The 25045-nt window shown below is 43.4% G+C and overlaps 1 protein-coding gene across 2 annotated transcripts in view; it reads right to left on the bottom strand.

Annotated features, from left to right (window-relative positions):
- Armc3 (armadillo repeat containing 3) overlaps positions 1 to 25045 on the bottom strand; it is an 82254-nt gene that overhangs the window by 749 nt on the left and 56460 nt on the right. Inside the window, exons 10-17 of one of the 2 annotated variants that reach the window (XM_052728856.1) lie at positions 24478 to 24727; positions 20914 to 21050; positions 16195 to 16363; positions 14048 to 14145; positions 12992 to 13093; positions 12510 to 12617; positions 8276 to 8473; positions 5984 to 6146 (exon numbers count right to left, since the gene is read on the bottom strand). In XM_052728856.1, the coding sequence (XP_052584816.1) occupies positions 5984 to 6146; positions 8276 to 8473; positions 12510 to 12617; positions 12992 to 13093; positions 14048 to 14145; positions 16195 to 16363; positions 20914 to 21050; positions 24478 to 24727 (1225 nt within the window). The remainder of the gene's footprint in view (positions 1 to 5983; positions 6147 to 8275; positions 8474 to 12509; positions 12618 to 12991; positions 13094 to 14047; positions 14146 to 16194; positions 16364 to 20913; positions 21051 to 24477; positions 24728 to 25045) is intronic. The other variant, XM_052728857.1, reaches the window with a different exon arrangement.

Here is a 25045-nt window from a genome sequence, read left to right as displayed (position 1 = left end):
TGCAGGAATCTCTCTGGAGTACCCTGGTTCCCCCTGATTTGGAGGGTTTTCCCCCTTTTAAGTATCTTTAAAATAATTTAAAAACTTTTCCGCTGTACTATAAAGGAAAGAAGAGCTTGGCTTAGGCTGCCTTGGTTTGCATTTCAGTTTAACCCAGATTCTTACCAACTAGTGACTATAAGCGAAGCGATTTGCAAGCCCAGGCTTCCATTTATTCCTTTGTGAGCTGGGGAGAATCATGGTAGCTTCATGGTTGAGTGATGAATTAATGGGCGCCAAGTCCCAAGAGTAAGTACTCAACAAAGGCTAGATAGCACCAGGGGAACAGAATTGTGTTTTCATAGCGGGTATATTAATATTATTAATTAATATTTTAATTAAATATGCAATGACTGCACCAGACTGCATAGTTCGGAATAGGCCCAAATGATGAACCTTGGTGGTCATTTCCAGGACTCTTATTGTTGATATTGGTTGTCCTGTAGCTGGAGATGGCCTAGAAAACAGTGACCACAGAACAAACGGCATCAATATCTATCACCCTTGTAGTCCCAAGGAGACCCCCGACTACAACTAGCTCTCTGGCTTTCTGTAACCACCTCACTGCAGGAATCTCTCTGGGGTACCCTGATTCCCCTGATTTGGAGGTTTCTTTTATTTTCCTTTTAAATATCTTTAAAATAATTTTAAAACTTTTCAGCTGTACTACAAATCCCTTGTATCACCCAATGGGATGCAAAGACCGTGTGTGTGTGTGTGTGTGTGTGTGTGTGTGTGTGTGTGTGTGTGTGTGTGTGTATGTGTGTGTGTGTGTGTGTGTGTGTGTGTGTGATGTTTTCCAGGGTAACATTTAGTGGTATGTCTCTTATTTCCTGTCAAAGAACTTTAAATCACTACAGTATATTACTATCCCCCATTTTACAGAGTGAAGCTGATGTCAAGTGTTTCGGAATATTTGTTTACACCGATGTAAACAATCACTGTGATTGGTTTAATAAAGAGCTGAATGGCCAAAATAGGTAGGTAGGAGAGACAGGTGGGATTTCTGGAGAGAGAGATGAAGAGGAGGAGGAATCTAGGCACATGGATTACGCCAAGAGATGCCAACGAGACACAGAGGGAGCTGGACATTCAGAATGAAAGAATGCCATGTGGCAAAATGTAGATTAATAGAAGCAGGTTAATTTAAGTTATAAGAGATAGTGGGACAAGCTAAGCATAAGACAAACTTTCATAATTAATAATACGTCTCCGTGTCGTTATTTGTGGGCTGTCCATCAGGGTGAAAAAGGATTATCACAGTCCGGTACTTTCTCAAGGTCACTGCAGATAGTGACCTAAAGGAAGAATCAAGTATCTGCCTCCTATGTGCAGTGACCTTGTGAGCTGGTGAGAGAGTGAACATAGCCTTGGGAGCTGGTGAGTGAGGGAACACAGCCTTGGGAGCTGGTGAGTGAGGGAACACAACCTTGTGAAAAGGTGACTGAGTAAACACAACCTTGTGAAAAAGTGAGTGAACACATCCTTGTGAAAAAGTGAGTGAACACATCCTTGTGAGCTGGTGAATTGAGTGAACACAACCTTGTGAAAAGGTGAGTGAGTAAACACAACCTTGTGAAAAGGTGAGTGAGTGAACACATCCTTGTGAGCTGGTGAATTGAGTGAACACAACCTTGGGAGCTGGTGAATTGAGTGAACACAACCTTGGGAGCTGGTGAGTGAGTGAACACAACCTTGGGAGCTGGTGAGTGAGTGCACACATCCTTGTGAGCTGGTGAATTGAGTAAACACAACCTTGTGAGCTGGTGAGTTGAGTGAACACAACCTTGTGAGCTGGTGAATTGAGTGAACACAACCTTGTGAGCTGGTGAGTTGAGTGAACACAACCTTGTGAGCTGGTGAATGAGTGCACACATCCTTGTGAGCTGGTGAGTGAGTGCACACAACCTTGTGAGCTGGTGAGTGAGTGAACACATCCTTGTGAGCTGGTGAGTGAGTAAACACAACCTTGGGAGCTGGTGAGTGAGTAAACACATCCTTGTGAGCTGGTGAGTGAATGAACACAACCTTGTGAGCTGGTGAGTGAGTGAACACAACCTTGGGAGCTGGTGAGTGAGCGCATGAGCTTGTGTCTGAACATCTATTTTCCCTATAATGAGAAATACACAAAGGTCTCCAGCTCTCAGAAGGAAGGGGAGCAGTGGGGCTTAGCTGCTGGAGAGATCAGGAGAATGTCCGTGACAAGCCGGAACAGGACGGACACACACCTACTCCTAAATGGAGACACCCGTGTCATGTTCTGCAGCCTGTGCGTCAGAGTAGACAGGACTGACAACCGGTCCAGGCTGGCCGGCATGGCAGCAGTGAGAGACAGACAGGAGAGGAGGGAAATGAGCGAGGCAGTGGTCAGTGTATCCAGAACACCTAAGGGCAGGGCGAGTAACGCCCAACAAGGGCCATCAGCCTGGGAGAAAACGGGATGAAGAACACATGTGGAGAGGGTAAAGGGCAAAAGATTCATGAAGGCCATGCTCAGGATGTCAGGGCGGAATGTTGAGGAGTTAATTGCATGACACAGGTAGCATATGAAGGCAATGAATTCAGGTTGGCCTAAGGAGTTAGGGACTGAATATTTGAGTGGCCTCCCAAATCCGTATGCTGAAGCCCTAAGTTCTAATGTTTTTGGAGGTGAATCTTCAGGGAGGTGACTAGGCTTAGAGGCTCATAGGGTCAGACCTCCCTCCCCAGGAATTACTGCCCTTACAAAAACAGGAATTGCCGGGTGTGATGGCGAACACTTTCAATCCCAGCACTCAGGAGGCAGAGGCAGGCAGATCTCTGTGAGTTCGAAGCCAACCTGGTCTACAGAATGAGTTCTAAGACAGACAGGGCTATGAAGAGAGACTCTGTCTCAAACAAACAGGCAAACAGGAAGAGATGCGATCTCCTGCCTTGTGGTGTTTTGTTATAGCAACTAAGCTAACACAGTGCCCATAAGGTTCTCACATGGAACTAACTGGAAAGTGATCTGACAGAAAGATCTGGAATTGAGAGATCTGAGGTATGGATGCAGGAATCTGTGACTATTAGGCATTTAGGCACTATTTGGGGACAAGTGAAGATCCTATCCTGGGAAGTTTTTGAAGAAAAAACAGAAGAGACTTGGATGATGTTGTGGACAGTTTCATTCTACTGTCATCTGAGAAGAGGGAGCCTCCACTGAGAAAATACTTCCATAAGACTAGGCTGTAGGCAAGTCTGGAGAGCATTTTCTTAATTAGTGATTGATGGGGCAGGGTCCAGCCCACTGTGGATGGAACCACCCCTGGGCTGGTGGTCCTGGGTTCTATAAGAAAGCAAGTTGAGCAAGCCATGAGGAACAAGTCAGTAAGCAGTACTTCTCCATGATCTCTGCATCAGCTCCTGCCTCCAGGTTCCTGCCCTGTTTGCGTTACACCACAATCAAGTGTAAGTCAAATAAACCCTTTCCTCCCCAATTTTCTTGTGGTCATAGTGTTTCATCATAGCAATAGTTACCCTAGCCAAGACAATGGCTAACAGTATTTGTCTACTTGTGACACACCTTGGATACATCTCTGAGGGCATTTCCAAACAGGTTAATTGAGGAGGGAAGACTTATTGTGAGATGCCACGTGGGAACCTGTGAAGATAAACCCCAAGCTACAGTGGTGTCTCAGTTGGGTTTTATTGCTGTGAAGAGACACCATGACCACAGCAACTCTTCTGAGGACACAACTAACTGGGCCTGGCTTACAGCTCAGAGGTTGAGTTCATTATTTTTATGGCAGGAAGTATGGTGGCATTCAGGCAGACATGGTGCTGGAGAGGTAGCTAAGAGTTCTACATCTGGATCCTCAGGCAAGGCGGGAAGTATGGTGGCATGCAGGCAGACATAGTGCTGGAGAGGTAGCTAAGACTTCTACATCCAGATCCTCAGGCAGCAGGAAGAGATTGAGACATGGGGCCTGGCTTGAGCATCTGAGACCTCAAAGCCTATCCCTAGTGGCACATTTCCTCTAACAAAGCCACACCTACTCCAACAAGACCACACCTCCTAATAGAGCCACTCCCCTTGGGCCTATGGAGGACATTTTCATTCAAACCAACACAAGTAGAGGCCCCAAGGTGTTGGAAATGCTAAGACCATGGGCCCTCAGCCAAGGAAAGCTGCAGCTACAGAACACAACTTGTCCAAGAGAGTGGTCAGTCATGTGCTGCAGGAGACAGAGCTGGAGGGGCGGGGCTGCAGAAGCCCAGTCGGTTCTATTACAAGTCCTGGATGCTGAACATGGTGGTGTAGGAATTGCCGTGTTCCCTGTTGAGGTTTTTGTTTCAGTTTTTCAAGACAAGGTTTCTCTGTATAGTCCTACCTGTTAGTCTGTAGACCAGACTGGCCTTGAATTCAGAGATTTGCCTGCCTCTGCCTCCCAAGTGCTAAGAGCCATAATACCCAGCTCTCTGTTGAGGTTTGGTCATACTTTGACCCAGTCTTTTCTTACTGTGTTCCTGTTCCTCCCTCTTGGAATAGCAAGGATTATTCTGTGACATTATATGTTAGAATTATGCAGTTTGAAAAAATGTTTTTACAGGCATCGTAGTTAAGAGGTTGCTTTGACCCTTAGGAGAGACTTTGGACTTTTGAACAATAATAGGACTGTTAAGATTTCTTACACATAACTAAGTACAGTTTGCATCATGAGATGCCCATGAGTCTTTCAGAATGAGATATGGAATATTTTCACTTAAAATGATGAGTTTGGTTGTTCAACTGGTAAGTGGTAGACTGGTAGTAGCTCATTGTCAACTTAAGTGGCTTTAGAATCACCTAGTAGACATGCCTCAGGGTATTTTGTAATGAAATTTCGAAGAGTTTTAACTGAAGAAGGACAAAGAAAGACCCACTCTGAATGTGGGCAGCACCATCCCATGGGCTTGGGGTCCCAGACAGCATAAAGGTGAGAAAAAGAACAAACAGAGCTTCACATCAACATTTTTCTCTCTCCGTGACCCTGGGTGCAGTGTTACCAGCTGCTGCTGCCATACCTCCCATGCCCCGGTGGACTGAACTCTCAAGCCCTTCTTCCCTTAAATTGCTTCCTGCCAGGTAGTTGGTCACAGAAAGGAGAAAAGTAACTAATAGAGATGGACGGAATTTAATCATTTGGTCTCTATGTTCTGGGAGCGTTTTCTCAGTTCCTACCCAGCGGATCAAGACCACACTCTCTTAAGCCTCACACTTCCCTAGTGCTCAGTCTCGGTGAAGGGGGCTGTCTTCTTTGCTTGCCCTTCCCTGGACATGGGGTCAGTCTGCTCTTCCCAGGCATCTCCCCTACCACGTTCAGGCAACTACCACATCCTTTTGGTTGCTACATCCAAAGTCTTCTCAGCTTCATTCTCCTTCCATACGGAGTAACGTGTCTATAGTGTGAGTCACTTGTACTCACTGTCCAGACATCTTTTAATAGGTCATCCTGTCTCTAGTTTGTGTCTGTTCTAATTCATGCCCCCCTCTACAGCCTGAATGGTCTTTCAAAATCACATTCTTCCTCTCTGACAATTTTTAGTGGTTACTCACATTTTAGGGTGAAGGGCAGACTTATCTAATACTTTATATCAGGCCTTCAACTTTATGCCCACTCTCTTTCTCTCTTCCTCTTGCTATCTAGATGATCTCCTCTGCATTCCCTAAAAGGACCACTGATTTGCAAGGCAGTGTTATTCTATGTGTAGATGTTCATATCATTTAGAAAGTTGTTGTTTTTTTTACCTAATGAAAATTTGATATTATTTATCCATGTGTGTGTACATATATGTATATATAATCACAGATATTTAAAACTAAATAAGTATAAATGCAAAGATTAATATTGTACAGTTAAATGTTAGCAACTGACTCAGTCTGATGAGATAAAGACAAAACTTTTTAATCTAATGGAAAATGAGACAAAAACACTTTAAATACCTTGAAAAGCAAAGCTCGATGATAAAAGATTCCTTTCTTGATATATCCAATTGGAACGACATTGGATTTCAGTTGAAATTTCAGCTCACTTATGTGAAGTTCCCAGCTGAAATCAGATAGCTTCTCTTTTGGAATCCTACCGCCCATTTTATCTGCCACATACCTGTGCCCATTACATTGAGATGAAAAACAATTTTAATCACTTACTTTGGATGGTTTATGTATGATTTATGTATACAATTACGCATGTAAAAACTACATATCCTCTGTTTTTTGTTTGCTTTACTTTAAAAAAAATGTACTTTCAGGGAATAATCATCATCTGAGACAATCACAAATACATTTATAAACTAAAATTGTGCTGATTTAATCCAGTGCAAAGAAGAAAATGAAGGCTAAGGTCCCTCCCAATGGGTAGAACACAAGACAAATGATTACCACACTAATTATAATGTAACTTTAAATCTTTATCTTATTCTTGAACAACACTAAGTGTTTTAGTCTGGATGTGAAGGATTTAATAACTGGTGGGCTTTCTTCTTGCAAGGCATTTCAACTCAAAAGCAAGAGGAACCTAGTCAAGCTGTCCACTAAAACTCGTGGACATTTTCAAGTGGGGGTGGGGGGGATACCTATTCTCTTGAGATAAGATTTCAGCATGTGGCCCAGGCTGGCCTTGCCCTTCTGAGGCTTCTCCTGCCTCTGCCTCCTAAAGACTGGGCTTATAAGCAGTGTAAATTTCATAATTTTTTTTCATTTAAAATTTATCTTTTTAATGACGAAAGATATGGTATTATATAATACTGGTATCAAAGGAGAGAGGAAGAAGAGAAAGAAGAAAAACATATGGGGGGTAGCAGATGGGTGGGAGGTGAGGAAATGTATGGAGGGTAGCAGATGGGTGGGAGATGAGGAAATGTATGGAGGGTAGCAGATGGGTGGGAGATGAAGAAATTGGGGTACTTTGTTTTTGAGGTTCCCCCCCACCCACCAAAATAGTAGGATCTCTTAGGGTAATGTCAATAAACACATCTCCAAAAATTCCTGTAACTAAGAACACATTCAGGAGGAGAAAGGGAAGAATTGAAAATTTAAAGGAAAGATTGGCCTTTGGCTGTACTATGAGGAATACTGTCTAACAAAACTCAAAACACAGCAAAACAAACCAGAGCAACAAAACCAAAACAAAGGAAAACCCCAAAGCTAAATAAAACCTAAGTCAGGGATGTGGCGCAGAGCTGTCAATCCACCCGTCACGTGACAGCCTGTCACGTAGTGGAACAGCCCTCTGCCACGACTTGTCATCACCCATTCATGTTTGAAAATAAGGTGATTCAGAAACGAGGAGGAGAGCCTCAGCCAGGAACACGGTGCTGGGAGGCATCGGACAAATGTTCACAGGACTCGAATCAGAGCTCTGCGAGAGTCATCACGTCTCAAGGACACGGAAATCCTTCGATGGCCACACGCCCTCATTCTCCCCTAGTCCTGGCTGACAGAAGTCGGTGATCTGGCAGCTGTGAGGTTTACAGTTGTCACTTCCAAGTTTGAGGACTGCTGCTTGACTCCCACCTGGAGCGGATAGAGCTCCCACAGAGACTGCAGCTGTTGCTGGAGCCAGAAGCCCCCCTGCTGGGTTGTGTCAGCCGTGGAGCCCATCCCCCATTTCTAGTCTTTCCAGCTCCCTCACAGTCCTGTCCCCAGCCTCAGCCTCTTTAACAGGAAGGAGGAGGACAACTTCCCCAGGCTTACACAGAGTTCTCTAGTCTGCCCTGCAGCAAGCTCTCAGAATGCCCACAGCCCACTGGAGAGAAATAGCAAGCAAACTAGCACCCATCAGGAAAGCAGATGCTTATTTGTGCTTTAAAAAGAGCAATGAGTGAGTTTATAGAGAATCCACAATAGGATGCCTTTAAAGGATGACTACCCCCTACACCTAAGGAATGATTTAACTTTTAACACAAATTCACTCACAACTTCTCTATGATCATATCAAAGATGCTTTTTAACAGCTTAGCTAGAAGAAAACACAGGCCATTTGTCTCTAAGCAACTTCAGCTCTCATTCCTCACAGAAATGCAGCTTCACAGAAATGAAGAACACCTTTAATTCATTGTGCTTCTGCTGTGGAGTCAGAGCTCAGGCACCATCAACCACTGCGGTTTATTTTGTTGGTTTTATTCCAAATTAACTTTTAAAAAAGCAAACCACTGAAGCTTTTTAAAAGTGACTCAGAAATAAATATACACAGAGAGAGAAGACGGGAGGGGAGATGGGGATGGAGAGACTCACTTGGCCAGGGTCTCAATCTGGTCCTTAATGTTGACGATGGGCAGGATGGACTTGGTCACCTCGAACACATACACACAGAACTCGGGGTCAAGAGGTGGGTACCATTCTTTGTCGGGGCTGCTTTCTGTCATTTTGGGCATTGCCATGACCTCTTCTTCCTCTTTCACTTTTTCTTCTTCTTTCTTCCCCTTCCCTTTCCTTTGGGAGTAAACAATAATAAAATCCCACATCCAGTCAACCAAATGACCAAATACTAACTATGCTCTGAATTAATCTGAAAAGCATAGAGGGGTAAGGAGAGGGAAATGAATTAGAACAAAATGCAACGACACATATCTAAGAAAATGCCATGCCAAAGCTCATTATTTTGTATGCTATATTAAAAGTTAATTAAAAATAAAAAAAAAACTGGGGACAACACAAATGCCCTTCAATAAGAGATTGGTATATAGTTGTAAACCTTTACAATGAAATACCGATCAAGAATGAAAGGGAATAAACTACCAGTGTACAAAATAATTCGGAACCATCTCAAAAGCATTATGCTGGGTGGAAACCATCAGTATCAGATGCAACATCCCAATGATCCCATGAAAGTCATCCTTGACTGGTCCTGGCAGTACATGCCTTTATTGCCAGAACTTAGGAGGCAGAGAGAGGCAGATCGCTGTGGGTTCAAGGCCAGACTGGTCTACATAAGTGAGTTCCAGGCCAACCAGAGCTACATAGTGATACCTTGAAAAGACAAAGACCACAGAAAAACACCACCACCAAGTCTAATCAACCACAAAGACTGAACTGCAGTATCAGGGACTCGATGGACAAGGTCAGGGTTAAGATTCTGGATGTTTGAACTATCTTTTAGTCTGACTGTGGTGACGGTTATGAAAGTTCCCTCTCTCAAATTCCATAGGGTTTTTTGCCTTTAAGCAAAAGGCAATTTTGTAGCATGTTAATTAAAAGCTTTAATTTTGCTGGGCACAGTACTCTGCTTACATCTGCATGAAAGTTATTATTCGCTTTTACACCAATTATTCCTAGCATGGTAGATGGAAAAGCTTGCTCTTCATGCACTTTCAGTGGCTAACACTAGGCACTGTGTGGTGATATTTTATGTACCCTAATAAACTTGCCTGAGGATCAGAGGACAGAGCCAGCCACTAGATTAGACATAGAGGTCAGGCAGTGGTGGCATACACCTTTAATCCTATCACTCCGGAGGTAGAGATCTGTCTGGATCTCTGTGAGTTCAAGGCCACACTGGACTACATGAGACTGATCCAGTATAGGGGAGAAAACAGAGCCAGGCAGTGGTGGCATACACCTTTAATCCCAGCACTTGAGATCTCATGCCTTTCCTGGGAAGCACACATGCCTTTAATCCCAGGAAGTAATATGGCAGGGCAGAGAAAGGTATATAAGGTGTGAGGAAACAGGAACTCACTCTCTTTAGACTGAGGATTTCATAGAGGTAAAAACTAGTGGCTGGCTGTTCTGCTTCTCTGATCTTTCAGCTTTCACCCTGATATCTGGCTCTGGGATTTTTGTTAAAAGACCGTCTAAGCTTTGAACAACAGCACTGCCTGGTGTATCCCTTGAGTCCACTTCCAGTTCAGCACCCTTCCTCCAAACAGCTGGTCCTAATCCATCCTTTGGCCCCACCCCATAGGTGATCATTGCTTTGTCAGTATCTCCAGCTACTAGATAGTGTCTTTTCTGTCATTTGTACCCCAGGGGATGACACTAGCTGAGAGGGACTGAGAGGAACTGACAGGCGCGAGCAACTCTCTGTCCCAGTTAGTGATTTTTGTTTCTATGATAGAAATCATGACCAAAAGCAACCTTTGGTCGGGGAGAAAAGGGTTTATTTCAGGTTACATCTCTCAGGTCATACTCCATCACAGAGGGAAGAAGTCAGGACAGGAACTTGAGGCAGGAACTGAAGCATAAACTATGGAGGAATGCTGCTTCCTGGCTTGTTCCTCATGGCTTTCTCAGCCTGCTTTCTTATAGAACCCAGAACCACCAGCCCAGGGATTGCACGGCCCACAGTGGCCTGGGTCCTTCAACATCACCCACTGATAAGAACACAAACTTGATTACAGGTCCATCTGCTTGGAGCATTTTCTCAGCTAAGGTTGGTTCCCTCTTCCCAGGTGATTCAAGCCAACAGAAAACCAACTAGTGCATCCTCTAAGAGGAACGGGAAGATCTCCCTAGACGGTCACCACAGCCCCTTTGCAAGGAATTCACAGAAACTTAAGTGTACAAGAGTCTCAAGTAAGGCTCAGGCTTCCCACTTTGAAGATGATCCAGACTCCAATAGTTCCTCTTCATATTTTTTAGCTTTAGTAATTTCCCCCTTAATAAGTGCCAAAGGGCAAGTTCAGTAAAGGACATTCTTTTTTGTTTGTTTGGTTGGTTTTTTTGTTTGTTTTTGTTTTTGTTTTTGTTTTTGTTTTTTTTCGAGACAGGGGTTCTCTGTGTAACAGTCCTGGCTGTGCTGGAACTCACTCTGTAGACCAGGCTGGCCTTGAACTCATAGAGCTCCACCTGTCTACTCCTGACTCTTAAGGCAGACCAGTCTTTGAAGAACCCATACTCATGTGGGGGCAGATCAAGAGGTCTGTCCAAATATGCTTGGATGAGGGTGGGTGGGGTTTCACAGAAAGAATGGAAAGACCAAGTCCCAAGGGTCCAGGAAGGTCAGAGTGGGGGCAGTGGGGGCTGCCTAGTGTCCCTCAGTTCAACCACTGCCCAGCTGTGGGCCCTGTAGTGACAAGCCTCAAAACCAGCTATAGCTTACAAGGGGTCGGGCTTTCTGAGTGCTTCTCTTGCTGACCCCCTCCTTCTGCTTGACCTTAGTTCTACTCTTGCATTTTTCTAGCAGAATTTTGTCACTTGGTCATTAGTGATATGTAAACAGGCATATACGACTTTTAAGGTAAAGAAACTGTTGCTTTAGCTAAACATGCCACATCCTCATATGCACGGGTACAGATCTTTTATCTTGTGTTCAGGAGGCTGGACTCTCACGATATTAAGATTAAGCTGCAGGTCTTACTGAAACATTCATTACCTAATTGACAAGGAACTTAGTTTGTTCCAGATTCAAACAAGCCAGGAATATGGGGCTAACCTGGGGCAGGAGTGGTATCCAAGTTAAGTAATTCTCAAGTGCTGGGCTTACATTTCCAACTAGGGGTGGGAGTTATTTATCTCTACCTGTTACTAATCACACAACGTAAAAGGAACTAATCAACTGAAGGTCATATGAATTTTCCTTCTGAATATTTTGAAAAAAAAATCAAAGACTCCTTCAATTCAAACCATTTTCTCCCCCACCCCTACTTTTCCTTAGACAGGTAGCCCAGGCTGGCCTCCAACTCTCTATGAAGCCGAGGATAAGTTCGAACTTCTGATTCCCCCCCTGCTTCCAGCTCCTGAGTGCTGAGATTGTAGGAGTGAACCACCATGCTGTGTTTATGTCCTACTGGGTCTTAAACCTAGGTATTCGTTTGTACTAGTCAAGTGTCTCACCCATGGAGCCATCTCCCCAGACCCAAATAGGAGTTTTGAATACATAACCCAAAGAAGCACAAAGAGCACTGTGATCGTTCCACCCAGAAGGGCTGTCTCTTTTTGCTTCTGTCCTGAAGGGTAAGGGACACAACCAGGAAAAGATGGAGAGAGTGTGATCAGGAAAGGACACAGGTACATGGCCTGCTGGAAGAAGATAGCCCCTCCCATCCCGATGGAGCAGAATGGGGGGCATCAGTAGCTGCCTCCACTGTCCTTTTTAAATGGAAGCCACTGTAGTACTTGATAGTGGTTACCAAGATAGCCCGACTTCTCCAAAGGTAGGAGAAATTCTGGGTAAACATTTCAAAGACAGCACAGAACAAAAACAGACAAGTTACTTCCCAGGGTTTTTACCTCATTCAATGCATAGGTCTCAAAAGTCAAACCTCTTTTGTAGTGCCGGGGACCGAACCCGGGTTAGGACACTTGCTAGGCAAACTCCCTGTCACCAAGCTACTTAAGACCTGAGGGGCAGCTATTAAATAGAACTTTTAGGTGCCAGATTGTGGCTCACCCTTGCCTACCATGGAGACTCCGGGGTTCCATGCCCAGCACAGGATAAACAAAAGCTCTATCTCCCTTTCTGACCCTTGTTGCATAATTACAAGTTGCCATGATTGTAACTGGAAGAAGAAAACAGTGCATTTCTTACCTTGAACCTTTCTCTTTGGTGGTACCTCTGCTAAGGACCGTGTTTCGTCCTGATGTCGGCTCTGATTTTTCTTCTGTGGGAGACCCAAATCCAGCACTAAAACGAAGACTATTTTTCTTTTTTGTCATTTAAAAGGAACACATCTTACTCTAGTTATGCTAACAGTGGCAACAGGTTACATTTACAAGATAATTTTATTATTAGAAGGTCCTTTCTCTCCCATTATTATTGGGTTCAATCACCATTATAACTGTCAGGGCCTATTCCCTCCACAGTTCAGGGAAAGTCAACCTCAATTACAGGTCCTCCACACCTAATTTTTCCCCAGAGATCTTTACCACAGCAATTTACAAAACAATTATGCAGCTATATCACCATAAGAAAAAGAATTGAGTTGCCAAAAATCTAAAACTCTAACAACAAAATCCTCAATCTTTCATCTCTAGGAGGGTTAGTTGAATGTTGATAAAATATGGCCTTACGTGGATTTCTCTTTGCTTGCCCTTCTTAAGGAAGATGAAGAAGAAATGCTTCGTCCATAGCCAACATCTGATGATTTATCCTCCATAGATGGAGGTGGAGAACTAAAAGGTTATACATTTGGAGTTAGGTACAAACTAAAATTTGTCAGAACTAACTTTGTCCTACAAAACAGATTCCTTGGGAAAGTCATATTTGCAGAAGATCCTCAATGGCACCATACTAGTTTTAAAAGCATAAAAGAGAGGTTAAGACAAAAATAAAGTCAAAACTTTTCACAAGCCAGAACAGGAAATACTTGTACGAAATATATATATATCGTGTTGGTAGTATATAGATATACAGATACACAGATTCACAGGATCTTTTTTTTTTTAATATTGAACTGGGGCTGGGGCTGTAGCTCAGCTGGCAGAGAGCTTACCCAGCATGCACAAACAAAGTCTTGAGGTTGATCCTCTTCACCATGTAAATCACCCCTCGTGGTACATGCCTATAATCCACTCAGGGATGGAGGCAGAAGTTCAAGGCCATCCTCAGCTACAAGAGGAGTTTGAAGCCAACTTGTGCCATAAGCAATCCAGTTTAAAAAGCCAAAAATTTGTAAGCCAGATGTGGTGATGCACACCTTTCATCCCAGCATTTTAGAGGCGGAGGCAGGTGGATATCTGTGACTTCAAGGCCAGTCTGGACTCATAGTGAGACCCTGTAATTTCTTTTTTATGAGGCTTTAATTTTTAGCTCCACCATCTATTTATTTTAAAGAAAAATGATGGGTGGTGATTACATGCCACTACACATTTCTGGAAACTTGTCAATATTGTCTACATTTTACATTCTTTGGTTATTTTTCCCAATCCACTGGAAATGGTTAAACATGGAAGCAATGGAAAATACAGGTTGTTCCATGTCGGGCTGAGTTTATGGACCAGCCCTTATTTTTAGTTTTAGATACAGCTGGGACGATACCGTACTGGTAACTTTTACATACTTGTATATTTACAAACAGAAACTGCATGCTTCCTTGCCTAAAAGCACCCCTACCCGCAAAGACTCACATGTCAGATTTACTGTTGACTAATAAAATAGCACGTTGATCATTCAGCTCCTGTAAGCAGAGTTCCTTTAATGGTAAAAGTTTGGTGCCAGGATTTATCTGTAAGATAATGTGAGCACAAAAGTGGGTTCTCTGCATGTGCTATGATTTAAACATGAGTGCTGATAGAAAGGGTTCCTGACAGTTTGAAGAGTCTGATTCATTCATGTACACACATACTGCAGATAGATAACTGAAAGACAGACAAGATGATTGATAGATAGATAGATATAGATAGATAGATAGATAGATAGATAGATAGATAGATAGATAGATAGATAGATAGAGGCAGATAGATGATAGACAGATGATAATCTCTATACACAATTAGAGCCGGGAGCCAGAAGCTTTCAGACACTCCCTCCTTTCACCCACATTCTTTGCTGTCTTACCCTCAGCTATTCCATACTATCGCTGTTATCACCGTCCCTGGAAGTATTTGTGTCCAAAATTTATCTGCACACTTCAGGGAGGACTTTACCTGTAAAAGTACCCATAAACTGAAACTGATTCCTCAAAAATTGTGGGCCTATTTAAAGAGAAGCTGGAGCTGGAAAGATGGCCCGGGAGCTAAGAGCACTTGTTTCTCCTGAAGAGGACCCAGGTTTGCTTCCTAGGACCTGCACGGCATTTTACAACTGTCTGTGACTCCAGTCTCAGGAGATCTAATGCTCTCTTCTGCCCTTCTCAGGTACCAGGCACGCAACACACATGGTGCATACATACGTGTGCAGGCAAAAACTCACAGACATGTTAACACAGAAGAAATGGGGGAAAAATTCATGGGGTCATACCTCTAGACAAAGAACCACAGGCAACCAATGACTGCTAGGAGAGAGGGGAGCTAACCTCTCCTAGGGATGAGCCGCCTTATTGGTTATCCAGTGCAGAGTGATCAGCCCTGAAACCATATACCCACAAACAACAAAAATGGACTCAGCAGATTCTCTCTCTCTCTCTCTCCCTACCCCCACTCATCTATCCATCCATCCATCCATCCATGCATACACATCCATATATATGAATGTAACAATAATAATGAAAGAAAAAGAGGCTATCAGCTTGAGAGTGGGAGGGCATAGAAGGGATTCGGGGGTAATTTTCTCAGCCTGAGAGAAGAGGGCAGACTAGATAAACTTCTAAATCTTTTTGATCAAGTTATAGATTCCATTCCAATCTAAGAGAGTTTTCATAATCTTTTCAAAACAATGCAAAAAATCTGTTTTAGTCTTCTAAAACTGAAAGAGATCCTATCACTCTACAAGGGATCCTGCCCCATTTCCCATTTCAGACTGAAGTCTTGATCTCATAGAGGTCTTCAAGAATCGTATGATCTGGGTTCCTCTACCCATCTGGAGTAATCTCTATTGTTCCACTTTATCAGCTTTGTTCCTATACTGTCCCCCACCCTGCTATTCCTTAGACATGCCAGGCACAACTCTCTGCTTTATCACCTCATAGTTTTGTAGATGCCCTCACCCTGACTCTGTTCTACTCTCCCTCACCTACCACCCACCTCTAGCTCATTTGCTGTTGTCTGGGTCCTCCCTTTGATCCCATGGGAGCGGAGATCTTTTATCTTTTTTGTTCTGTTGACACAGTCAAAGCCTGCAACATCAGAAGCATAGTACTTTCAGAGTGAACAAATCAGAATGTTCTTTATATAGAATAGTTTCATTGAATGTTTCAGAGACTCGAGCCCCTCTCTCTGTCAGCACTGCCCCATGTGTCCATGTTCTGTTTCCTGCTCCTGTGTTCAGTTCTCCTGAAGCATCTTCGTACTGATGTTATAGTAGTTCTTTCAAAATTACTCACTGTTGAATAAAATGAGCTTTTGTGGAGCAGTTTCCCGGTGGTCTGTGTGTGCCGTGGGTGTTACTGGACTTGAACTAACAAGCTGACTTCAACTACTAGTAAAACAGAACCTAGTTAAAACTATGAGAACACAGAATCTTACAGCCAGAAGAAGTCGGCTAGGCTAGAGTGATGATTTTCGCTTTTCTATCTATAAAAATACAAAAGAGGTTTGGAGCTTATAAAATAGCAATGTAAGGGTATCATGATTAAAGGGAAAATCATAGTAAAGCACAAATAAATGCTATCACTTACCCGGCCATAATCATAGAATCCATCACTAATTATGTTGCTTGATGACAAGTAGCCAGTCTGGCTATATTTCAGGGAAAGATTGTTGTTGAGCAATTTGTTATAGGCTGCCTCACTGAATTTATTTTTCCGACTTACTGATAGATTAATTTCTTCAAGGATATCTAGAGCCCTGTCAACAAAATTAAAACAACAACAACAAAAACAACCTGTTTGTTTTCTCCAAGCCAACTGCCATTGAGTTCCCATTTCTATCTTTACACTCCTGAGTGAAGAATTGAGACGGAAAGGTTAGTGCCTCCCCTGCCTTTTTAAACGAAGTAAAACTGACAGAATTATGAAGACAAATCAGTGCTTTTTGCGAACACAAATACCACACAATAACTCATATTTAAACAGTTGGTAGGACATGGCCTGGATAAATGTCTGTGTTAAAAGCTTGATTGTCTGCCTGTGGCACTGTTGGGAGGGAAGAAGAGCAGTGAGGTGGGGTCTAGCGGGAGGGAGTTAGGTCATTGGTGTGTGTCCTTGAAAAGGTTCTTGGGAGCCCCGCTTCCGGTCTTTGCTTCCTAGCTCTCTGAGGTGAGCAGCCCTGCTTGCCTCCATGCCCCCACTGTGAGCTCCTACCGAGATATGCTGCCTTGCCACAGGTCCAGACCTGTGCAAGGAGACCAAGGAACCGTGAGCAAAAACATCTGGAACTCTAAGTCAAAATAAATCTTTCCTCTTCTTAAGTTCCCTTCTCGGGTGTTGTCACAGTAACAGAAAACAGGTGGACGGGTACTTCTTAAGGAAAAATTCTTTTTTTTTTGTCATTTCTTTAATTTTTTAGGTTGTCATACAAAGTAATGGGTTCTATTGTGACTTTTTCATACATATGTGCCATGGCACTTCAATTTACACACTCACCAGCCTTCCTCATCCTCCTTGCCCCTCTATTGCTGCCTCTCTTCCACCCTCTAGAGAGTCCCTACTGTCTGTAATAGAACACGTTATATGTCACAAGTATTCTATTACCCTCTCTTTCCCCCTCCATCACTCCTTTAAGGTTTCTTCCTCCCCTCTCAGGGTCTCCTTTAAACACACACATGTAAGAACACACATACATATAATTTAAATATAGGTTCTACAGAGGAGAAAAACATGCATGTCATTCTAAGTCTAGATCTGAATGCCACGCAGTAATCTCCAGTTCTATCCACTTTTCTTCAGATGTCATGACTGTAGATTTCTGAATGGTTGGATAAAATCTCACTGTATGTATCACCACGTTTTCTTTATCTGTTTGTTAATGGACTTTTAGGCTGGCCTATTTTCTCAACCATTTTGGAGCAGCATTTGGGTGCTCTCTGTGATGTGTTTACGTGCTCTCTGTGATGTGTTTACTTACAGTCCTTTAGATGGAGTTTACATGCCTTCTAGCTATGTATAAGGGCTCAGCATTCCTTATGTCCTCAGCAGCATTTCCTGTCCTTTGTTTTCTTGATGTCACCTTTTCTGACTGGCTAAAACTGAATATCAAAATAATTTTAATTTGCATTTCCCTGATGGCTAAGGATGTTGAACAGTTTTTCAGATATCTGTTAGTCAATTTGTATTTCTTCTTTTGAGGATTATCTATTCCGTTCATTAGCCCATCTATTGACTGGATGATTCTTCTGATGTATAATCTTTGCAGCTTTTTATGTGGTCTAGTTATTAATTCCTTATGATGTTTTTGTAGTTATTAAAGATATTGTTCTCTTATGAAGGCTGCCTGCTTATGCTGGGGACCACATTCTGCTGTACACAAATGAGAAACTCCATTTCATTTGTGAATTCTTGGGATTATTTCCTGTGCTCTTGGAATCCCTTTCAGAAAGTCCTTGCCTGAGCCTATGCTTAGAAGTATTTTAGTTTTGTTTTCATCTCAGTTTCAAGGTTTCAGGTCTTACATTAAGGTCTTCTACCTCCTTCAAATTGTTCTTTCTACAGTACAAGAGATGTGAATCTATTTATCCTTCTACATGTGGAGAGCCATTTTCCCCTGTGTCATTTGTCAAACATGCTGTATTTTCTCCAATGTGTATTTTGGGCATCTTTGTCAAAAATCATAGGGCTGTGACTATGGAGGTTAATATCTGGAACCTCTATTGCATTCCATTGGTCTACATGTCTGTTTTGGTGCCATATAGGTTTTGTTACTATGGCTCTGCAGTATAATTTAAGATCAACTATTGCGATACCTCCAGCAATGCTCTTTGTGATTAGTGCTGCTTTGGCTCTTCTGAGTTTTTTATGCTTTCACATGAATTTCAGGATTGTTTTTTCTAGTTCTGTGAAGAATGACATTGGAGTTTTGATGGATGCTGTGCTCAATATGCAGATTGTTTTTGAAGTACAGATGGTTTCACATTATTGATTATGCCAATCTAAGAGGTTGTCTTCCCATCTTCTAGTGTCTTCTTCAACTTCATTCTTCAATGTCTGAAAGTTTCCATTTTAGAGGACTTTTACTCCATTGGCTATGTTCATTCCTAGATATAGTTTTTATATACTTGTAAGTGGGATTCATTTCACTCCTCTTTCTTTCTGAGCAAGTTTAATGTTGGCACACAGAAAAGCTACTGATTTCTGGATGTTGATTTTAGATCCTGCTAGCTGCTGGAAGTATTTGTCAGTTCTAAGAGTTTTTCTGTGAAGCATTTAACAACTTTTAAATAAAAGATTAAGTTGTCTGCAAACAGGGACAATTTGACTTTTCCTGTTTGGATCTTGTTCCTTTCTTTCTTTTTTTGTACTAGCTAAGACTCTGTGCCCTGTGAGTCTCAACAGTCACTGTAGCTGCCTGTGTCTTATTCCTGGTTTCAGAGATAATGATTTTTAGTTTTTTCCCCACTTAGCGATGTTGGCTATAGGCTTGTTGTACATTCCCTTAATTCTGTTGAGGTATTGTTTTAGAATATTATTGTAACTAGACAAGGATGTGTTACATTTGTTTATGCTACAGAACGTTACTGTAACTGTGGAAAGGTGTGTTACTTTTCTTGGTGCTGAATTTGTTTAACGATGTAACGATGCGTGTTTAATTACATAGAGACGCGTCTTGCCTGCCAAAGGCACCGGATTGGTTTAATAAAGAACTGAACGGCCAGTAGCTAGGCCAGTAGCTAGGCATGATTCGGGAACTGGTTGGTGGCCAAAAAGAAAAAGAAAAAGCCTGGTACAAGTAAGTTATAGTCCTTTTTTTTTTTTTTTTTTTTGGTTTTTCGAGACAGGGTTTCTCTGTGCAGCTTTGCGCCTTTCCTGGGACTCACTTGGTAGCCCAGGCTGGCCTCGAACTCACAGAGATCCGCCTGGCTCTGCCTCCCGAGTGCTGGGATTAAAGGCGTGCGCCACCACCCGCCCGGCTAGTCCTTTTTTTATTTTCTAATCTCTTCAGGGCTTTTACCGTGAAGGGATGTTGAACCTTCCCAGATGCCTTTTCTCCAGAGATTGAAATGGTCAGGTGACTTCCGCTCTTTAGTCCACTTATTTGCTCTTTGTCTTAGGGTCTCTAGTGTCATGAAGAGACACCATGACCATAACAACTCTTATAAAGGAAAATATTTAGTTGGGGCTGGCTCACAGTTCAGAGGCTTAATCCATTATCATCATGGCAGGAAGCATGGCAGTAGGCAGGCAGACGTGGTGCTGGAGAGGTAGCAGCGTGAGAGTTCTATATCTGTACTTGTAGGCAGCAGGAAGTGAATGCCACACTGGGCCTGACTTGAGCATCTGAGACCTCAAAGCCCATCCCAGTGACACACTTCCTCTAACAAAGCCTACCCCATCAAGGCCACACCTTCTAATAGTGCCACTCCCTGTGAGCCTATGGGGCCATTTTCATTCAAACTACCACATTCAGTTACACTATAACCCTACCCAGTGTCTAATCTTCTTTGTATGCTCTTGAAGTCAGGCTAGAAGAATTTTTGTGCCTTTGTTTACCAAGGCGATTGGTCTATTGTTTTCTTTTATGGTTGCGTCCTTATCCAGTTTTGAACTAGGGTAATGCTGGCTTCATAGAGTGAATTTGGTAGTGTTCCTTTCTGTCTCACAGAACAGTTCGAGGAGCATTGGTGTTAGCCGTTCTCTAAAGACTCCAGATAGAATACAGCGGTGAGCCAGTCTGGCCCTGCCTTTTCCTTTCCTTGCTCATTTAATGCAGAAAGAGTATGAGACCCTCCCTAGATTTTGTCAACAAAATTATGTAGCAAGAACAAACGCTTGGGAATGTGTGGAAACCTTCACACCTCTTTTGCTATTATGTTAAAGAGAACTACGCTCACCTGCAGCTTGTGGGAAGAAATGGGAGAAGGATGCTAATTAAATACAGATTATCAGGTGAAAGGGTTTGGTGTTGCGGGGACGGGGAGGGGGGGGGGTTAAATAGTAGTGGTCCAGCCACTTTACTTCGGCCTCGAGTCTAGGAGATAAACAGGATTGTGTTTGGCAAAGGCGAAAGAGAACCGTTTCTGAGGATGCAGTGGAAAAGAAAACATTGGAAGTGAATGTGGAACACTCAAAGTGGGGCATCGTCAGGTGAACAGGACACTGAAGGATGTCCTGCCCCGAGTGGACATCCTGAGTGCTAGCCTAAATGACAGTGCAGCTCGACTCAATGGTTCTTGGGTCTGAAGGGCCTTTCATGTTGTCTTTCGTGTTCTGCGCCTGAGCTAGACGAAAGGCACGTCTACTCACCCAAGTCTGCATAACTCGACGGCCGTCAGCTCATCGCTGGCGCAGACCATCACCGCCCAGCTGGCGTGCCTTCGTACCTCATCATTCTTGGAGTTCAGGAGCTCAACCAGGGGCTCCAGACCACCACACATCCTCAACTACAATCAGAAACCAAAATTTACACATTAAGAGTACAGAAAGGGGCTTGGCGGTCCACACCTGTAATCTCAGCACTCAGAGGCTGGGGCAGGAGGCTCCTGAGTTCAAGGCCAGCCTGTATCACAGAGCAAGACCCTATCCGCAAATCCCAGGGCTGTCCTGTCAATATGGTTCATGAGCAGAGCACTGCCTGCCATGACTAGAACCATGGGTTCCGTCCTCGGCAGGGCATGGGGAAGAGAAAAATCAACATTCATACTTTAGAAAAATCTCATGATTTGACTACGAAAAGGTTTCAACTGTGCAAAGACAATTTTAGAATGTGTCAATTTAGAGTTCTTACATCCAGGGGGAAGTAAGTCTTTACAAGAATCCACTTTTCCATTCTAAGTCAGTCATTGCGGAGTTCTTCAGAATTTCCCTGGGACGGTGGGGGTAGCCCATCCTCTCTCTGCAGTATGAGGGTTACTCTGTGCTTATCCACCCTGCACCTGAACACTGAAGGTTCATTTGGTTCTGACAGACACAGATGTGTCCCCTTACCCCTGCAAATGCCTTTGTACATGTGATAAAGATGCTGGGACTGGAGATGACACTGCACTCTCAAACAGTCTCAGTGTCCTTGTAAAGATTCCAACAGGAGGAAGACAGGAGTGCCGGAAGCAGGGAGGATACAGTGGGGTACACTGCTGCTGAGATCATCTCTGAAGGTGGAAAGAGGGACCATAAGCCAAAGAATGCAGGTGGCTCCAGGACAGTGGTTCTCAACCTTCCTGATGCTGCGACCCTTTAATACACTTCCTCATGTTGTGCAGACCCCCAACCATAAAATCATTTTCGTTGCCCCTTCAGAACTGTAATTCTGCTACTGTTATGAACCGTAATGTAAGTATCTGATATGCAGGTTATCTGATATGTGACCCCTTCGAAAGGGTCGTTCAACCCCCAAAACGGTCATAAGCCACAGGTTGAAAACCACTGCTCTAGAAGCTGGAATGGCAATGTAACTGAGTAACCCCTCCCCCTCCAAAAAACAAAACAAAACAAAAACAAAAACACCTTCAGAGAGAGTGCATCACTGGAGACTTCTTGGTTTTAGCTCCTAAGACCCATTTTGGGGGATCTGGTCTCTGTTTCTGTAAAGTCATAGATTTTTCTTGTTTTAAGCTGTGAAACACTGGTAATTCAATCTGGCAGCACTAGGAAAGTAACACACACACATGCACACACAAATGCACACACACACATACACATGCACACACATGAACACTCAGGCATACACACACAGGCATGAACACAGATACACACACACACACACACACACACACACACACACACACACACTGTGGCCAGAGCTCACTGTTTCTCTAAGTAGGCAAATACTACCTACCCACAGCACACCACAGCCTAGGTCAGAAGCATAGCCAAAGCTGTGCTGGAACAGTTCTGTAGAAAAGGAATTTTGTGTTTTGTTATTTTTATCATATAAAAATTGCTTTTTTGGGGAATAGAGGAGGAAAAGAGAGTAAGAAAGGAGCTGGATGGAGCTATGTTATTTATGCCATTAAATATTTTCTAGGTATGAAATTCCAACTGAGAAAAGAAAGATCTGAAAGTGTGCTTTGTTGTGGAATATTATTTTAAGGTGTGTTACATTTGTTTATGCTCTGGAATATTTTTTTAATGATACAAAGATGTGTTGCATTCTTTTATGTTGCAGTTGTTTAACTCTGTGAAGGTGTTGTTGCTTTGCCTGTCTAAAACACCTGATTGGTCTAATAAAGAGCTGAATGGCCAATAGATAGGCAGGAGAAGGACAGGCAGGGCTGGCAGGCAGAGAGAATAAATAGGAGGAGAAATCTGGGAGAAAAAGATCAGAAAGCAAAAGAAGGAGAAGGAGAGAAGACATTAGGGACCAGTCACCCAGCTACACAGCAAGCCACAGAGTAAGAAGTAAAGAAAAGTGTATAGAATAGAGAAAGATAAAAGCCCAAAGGCAAAAGGTAGGCAGGATAATTTAAGAAAAGCTGGCTAGAAACAAGCCAAGCTAAGGCCAGACATTCAAAAGTAAGAATAAGACTTCATGTATTTATTTGGGAACTGGGTGGCAGGCCCCCAAAGAGTAAAGGGCAAGAACAACAGCAAACACAAACAAAAAACTAACAGCACTTGTCTTGTGTCTGAGATGTAATACTACACTTCCTAAGTCTAGAAAATGGAAATAACATTTCAGAAAATAATGTCAAAGGCAGTATTTAAAGTCAAGAGCCCATGTGAGCAATGATTCGATTTCAAGCATTCTCAAGTCCCAAACAGGGGCTATAGCACATCCATACCTCATCATACAGGACTCACAGATTCATTTGAAGCATGGCATACTTAGGAAGCCAATTTTCTGACCATATTTATTTCTGGGTATAAAACAAGATAGAAATCTAATGCCATGTGTTCTTTTGGCAGAGAGCTAACTTATTAATTCCTCCATCCACTCATTTTCTCATTTATTTAACAGCTATTCATTAAATAGGCATTACAAAAGTCAGGCGTGGAGGCCCACATCTGTAATCCCAGCTCTTGGAAAATAGAGGGAGAAGGATGGTGAGCTCCAGGCCAGAGGCTAACCCTGGATATACAGTGAAAACCTGTAGATAAATAATACGTAAATGAACATTATGTATCATGGACGTTGTAGTGTAACATGGACATTGGGCAGGAAATTCCTTTCCTTTCCCCAAAGCTTGAAGGAGTTTATAATTTTTCCTTCAAGAACCATAAAATGCAGAGTAGGAAAACAAGGAAAGATATTGGGGGGGGGGGGGGAATGGATCAGCCAAGCTGGCCGGCTTGGAGAAAGGCAGGTGGAGGAGGTGGTAGAGCTGGCTTTGAATGAGAAGAGAAATTTACCAGGTGGATAAAAGGGGAAACCACCTTTCCATGCAGAGAAACGGAGGAGGTAAAAGAAGAGTGTACATTCACATGGACTTATGGAGAGCGGGTATTTCTGTATTGTGGCGTTCTAGGAAATGCAGTCGCTTGGGCTGTTGGGCAACAGGTGCAGGTCATGTAGGGTTTTTGTATATAAAACCCACCAGCTTCCCTCTTACCCACTGGGACCTTGCAATGGTATAAGGAGGGTCAGTATGGAGAGGGAAGACATGAAAGAATCTACTGCAGTGTTACAGGCTAGACCCCTCTGCAAGCACAGGATAGCATGGCCACAGGGCTGTCACTTCGTACCATGCTACCAACATTCAGCACAGTGCCTGGCACAGAGTAGTAGGTAAATAAATACCCAGTGGCTAGCTGGACGCCCTAGTAGATGGGTAGGAAGGAACCGTGCCAACAGGAATGAGGACAGGTAGAGAAGATTGGGTAGCTCTCTGAGCAGATGGAATGACTCCAAACCATGTACCAGTTCAACCTCACCTGGTTGCGGGCCTCCACGTCGCAGGCAGTGGCAGCCACAGTAAGCGCCGCGGTGCTCTGCACCACAGTGTTGGTGGAGTGCAGCGGACCCAGCAGCGCGTTCATCACTTCGTGGTTCTGGATGACGGTGCGCAGAGGCTCCTGTATGGCCATGTTGGTGAGCACCGTGGCAGCATTGGCGATGGCTCCGTCCCGCTTGCTCGACAGGATGTTGATCAGCGGGTCGATGGCATCGGCTTCTGCGGCAGCACTGTGCACAGCAGGGAGAAAGAAATGCTGTTCTCTCAGTTCAAGGCAGTGTCAGAGGAGTCTGAAACCGAGTTCATCAAATAAGCACAGACAAGGAATTTAGAAACAGAATGAGTTGTCATGTAATGAACCCAGAATGGGATGCCAGTGATCTAAGTGCAATCTGGGGGAAATGAGTGAAATCAAGTAATCCTTGGGTTACAGAAAATACATGATCAAAACCTCTTGAGCTCTTAAGTCCTGGGTGTTGTTTGGTTGACTTCCTCAGTGAGGATGAGTGTTAATTGCCAACTTGACACAACCAGGAGTCACCTGGGAA

This window comes from Peromyscus californicus, unplaced genomic scaffold, assembly GCF_007827085.1.
Source record: "Peromyscus californicus insignis strain IS unplaced genomic scaffold, ASM782708v3 Scaffold_8__1_contigs__length_139910024, whole genome shotgun sequence".
NCBI lineage: Eukaryota > Metazoa > Chordata > Mammalia > Rodentia > Cricetidae > Peromyscus > Peromyscus californicus.
This window is presented reverse-complemented; position numbering and strand designations above follow the sequence as displayed.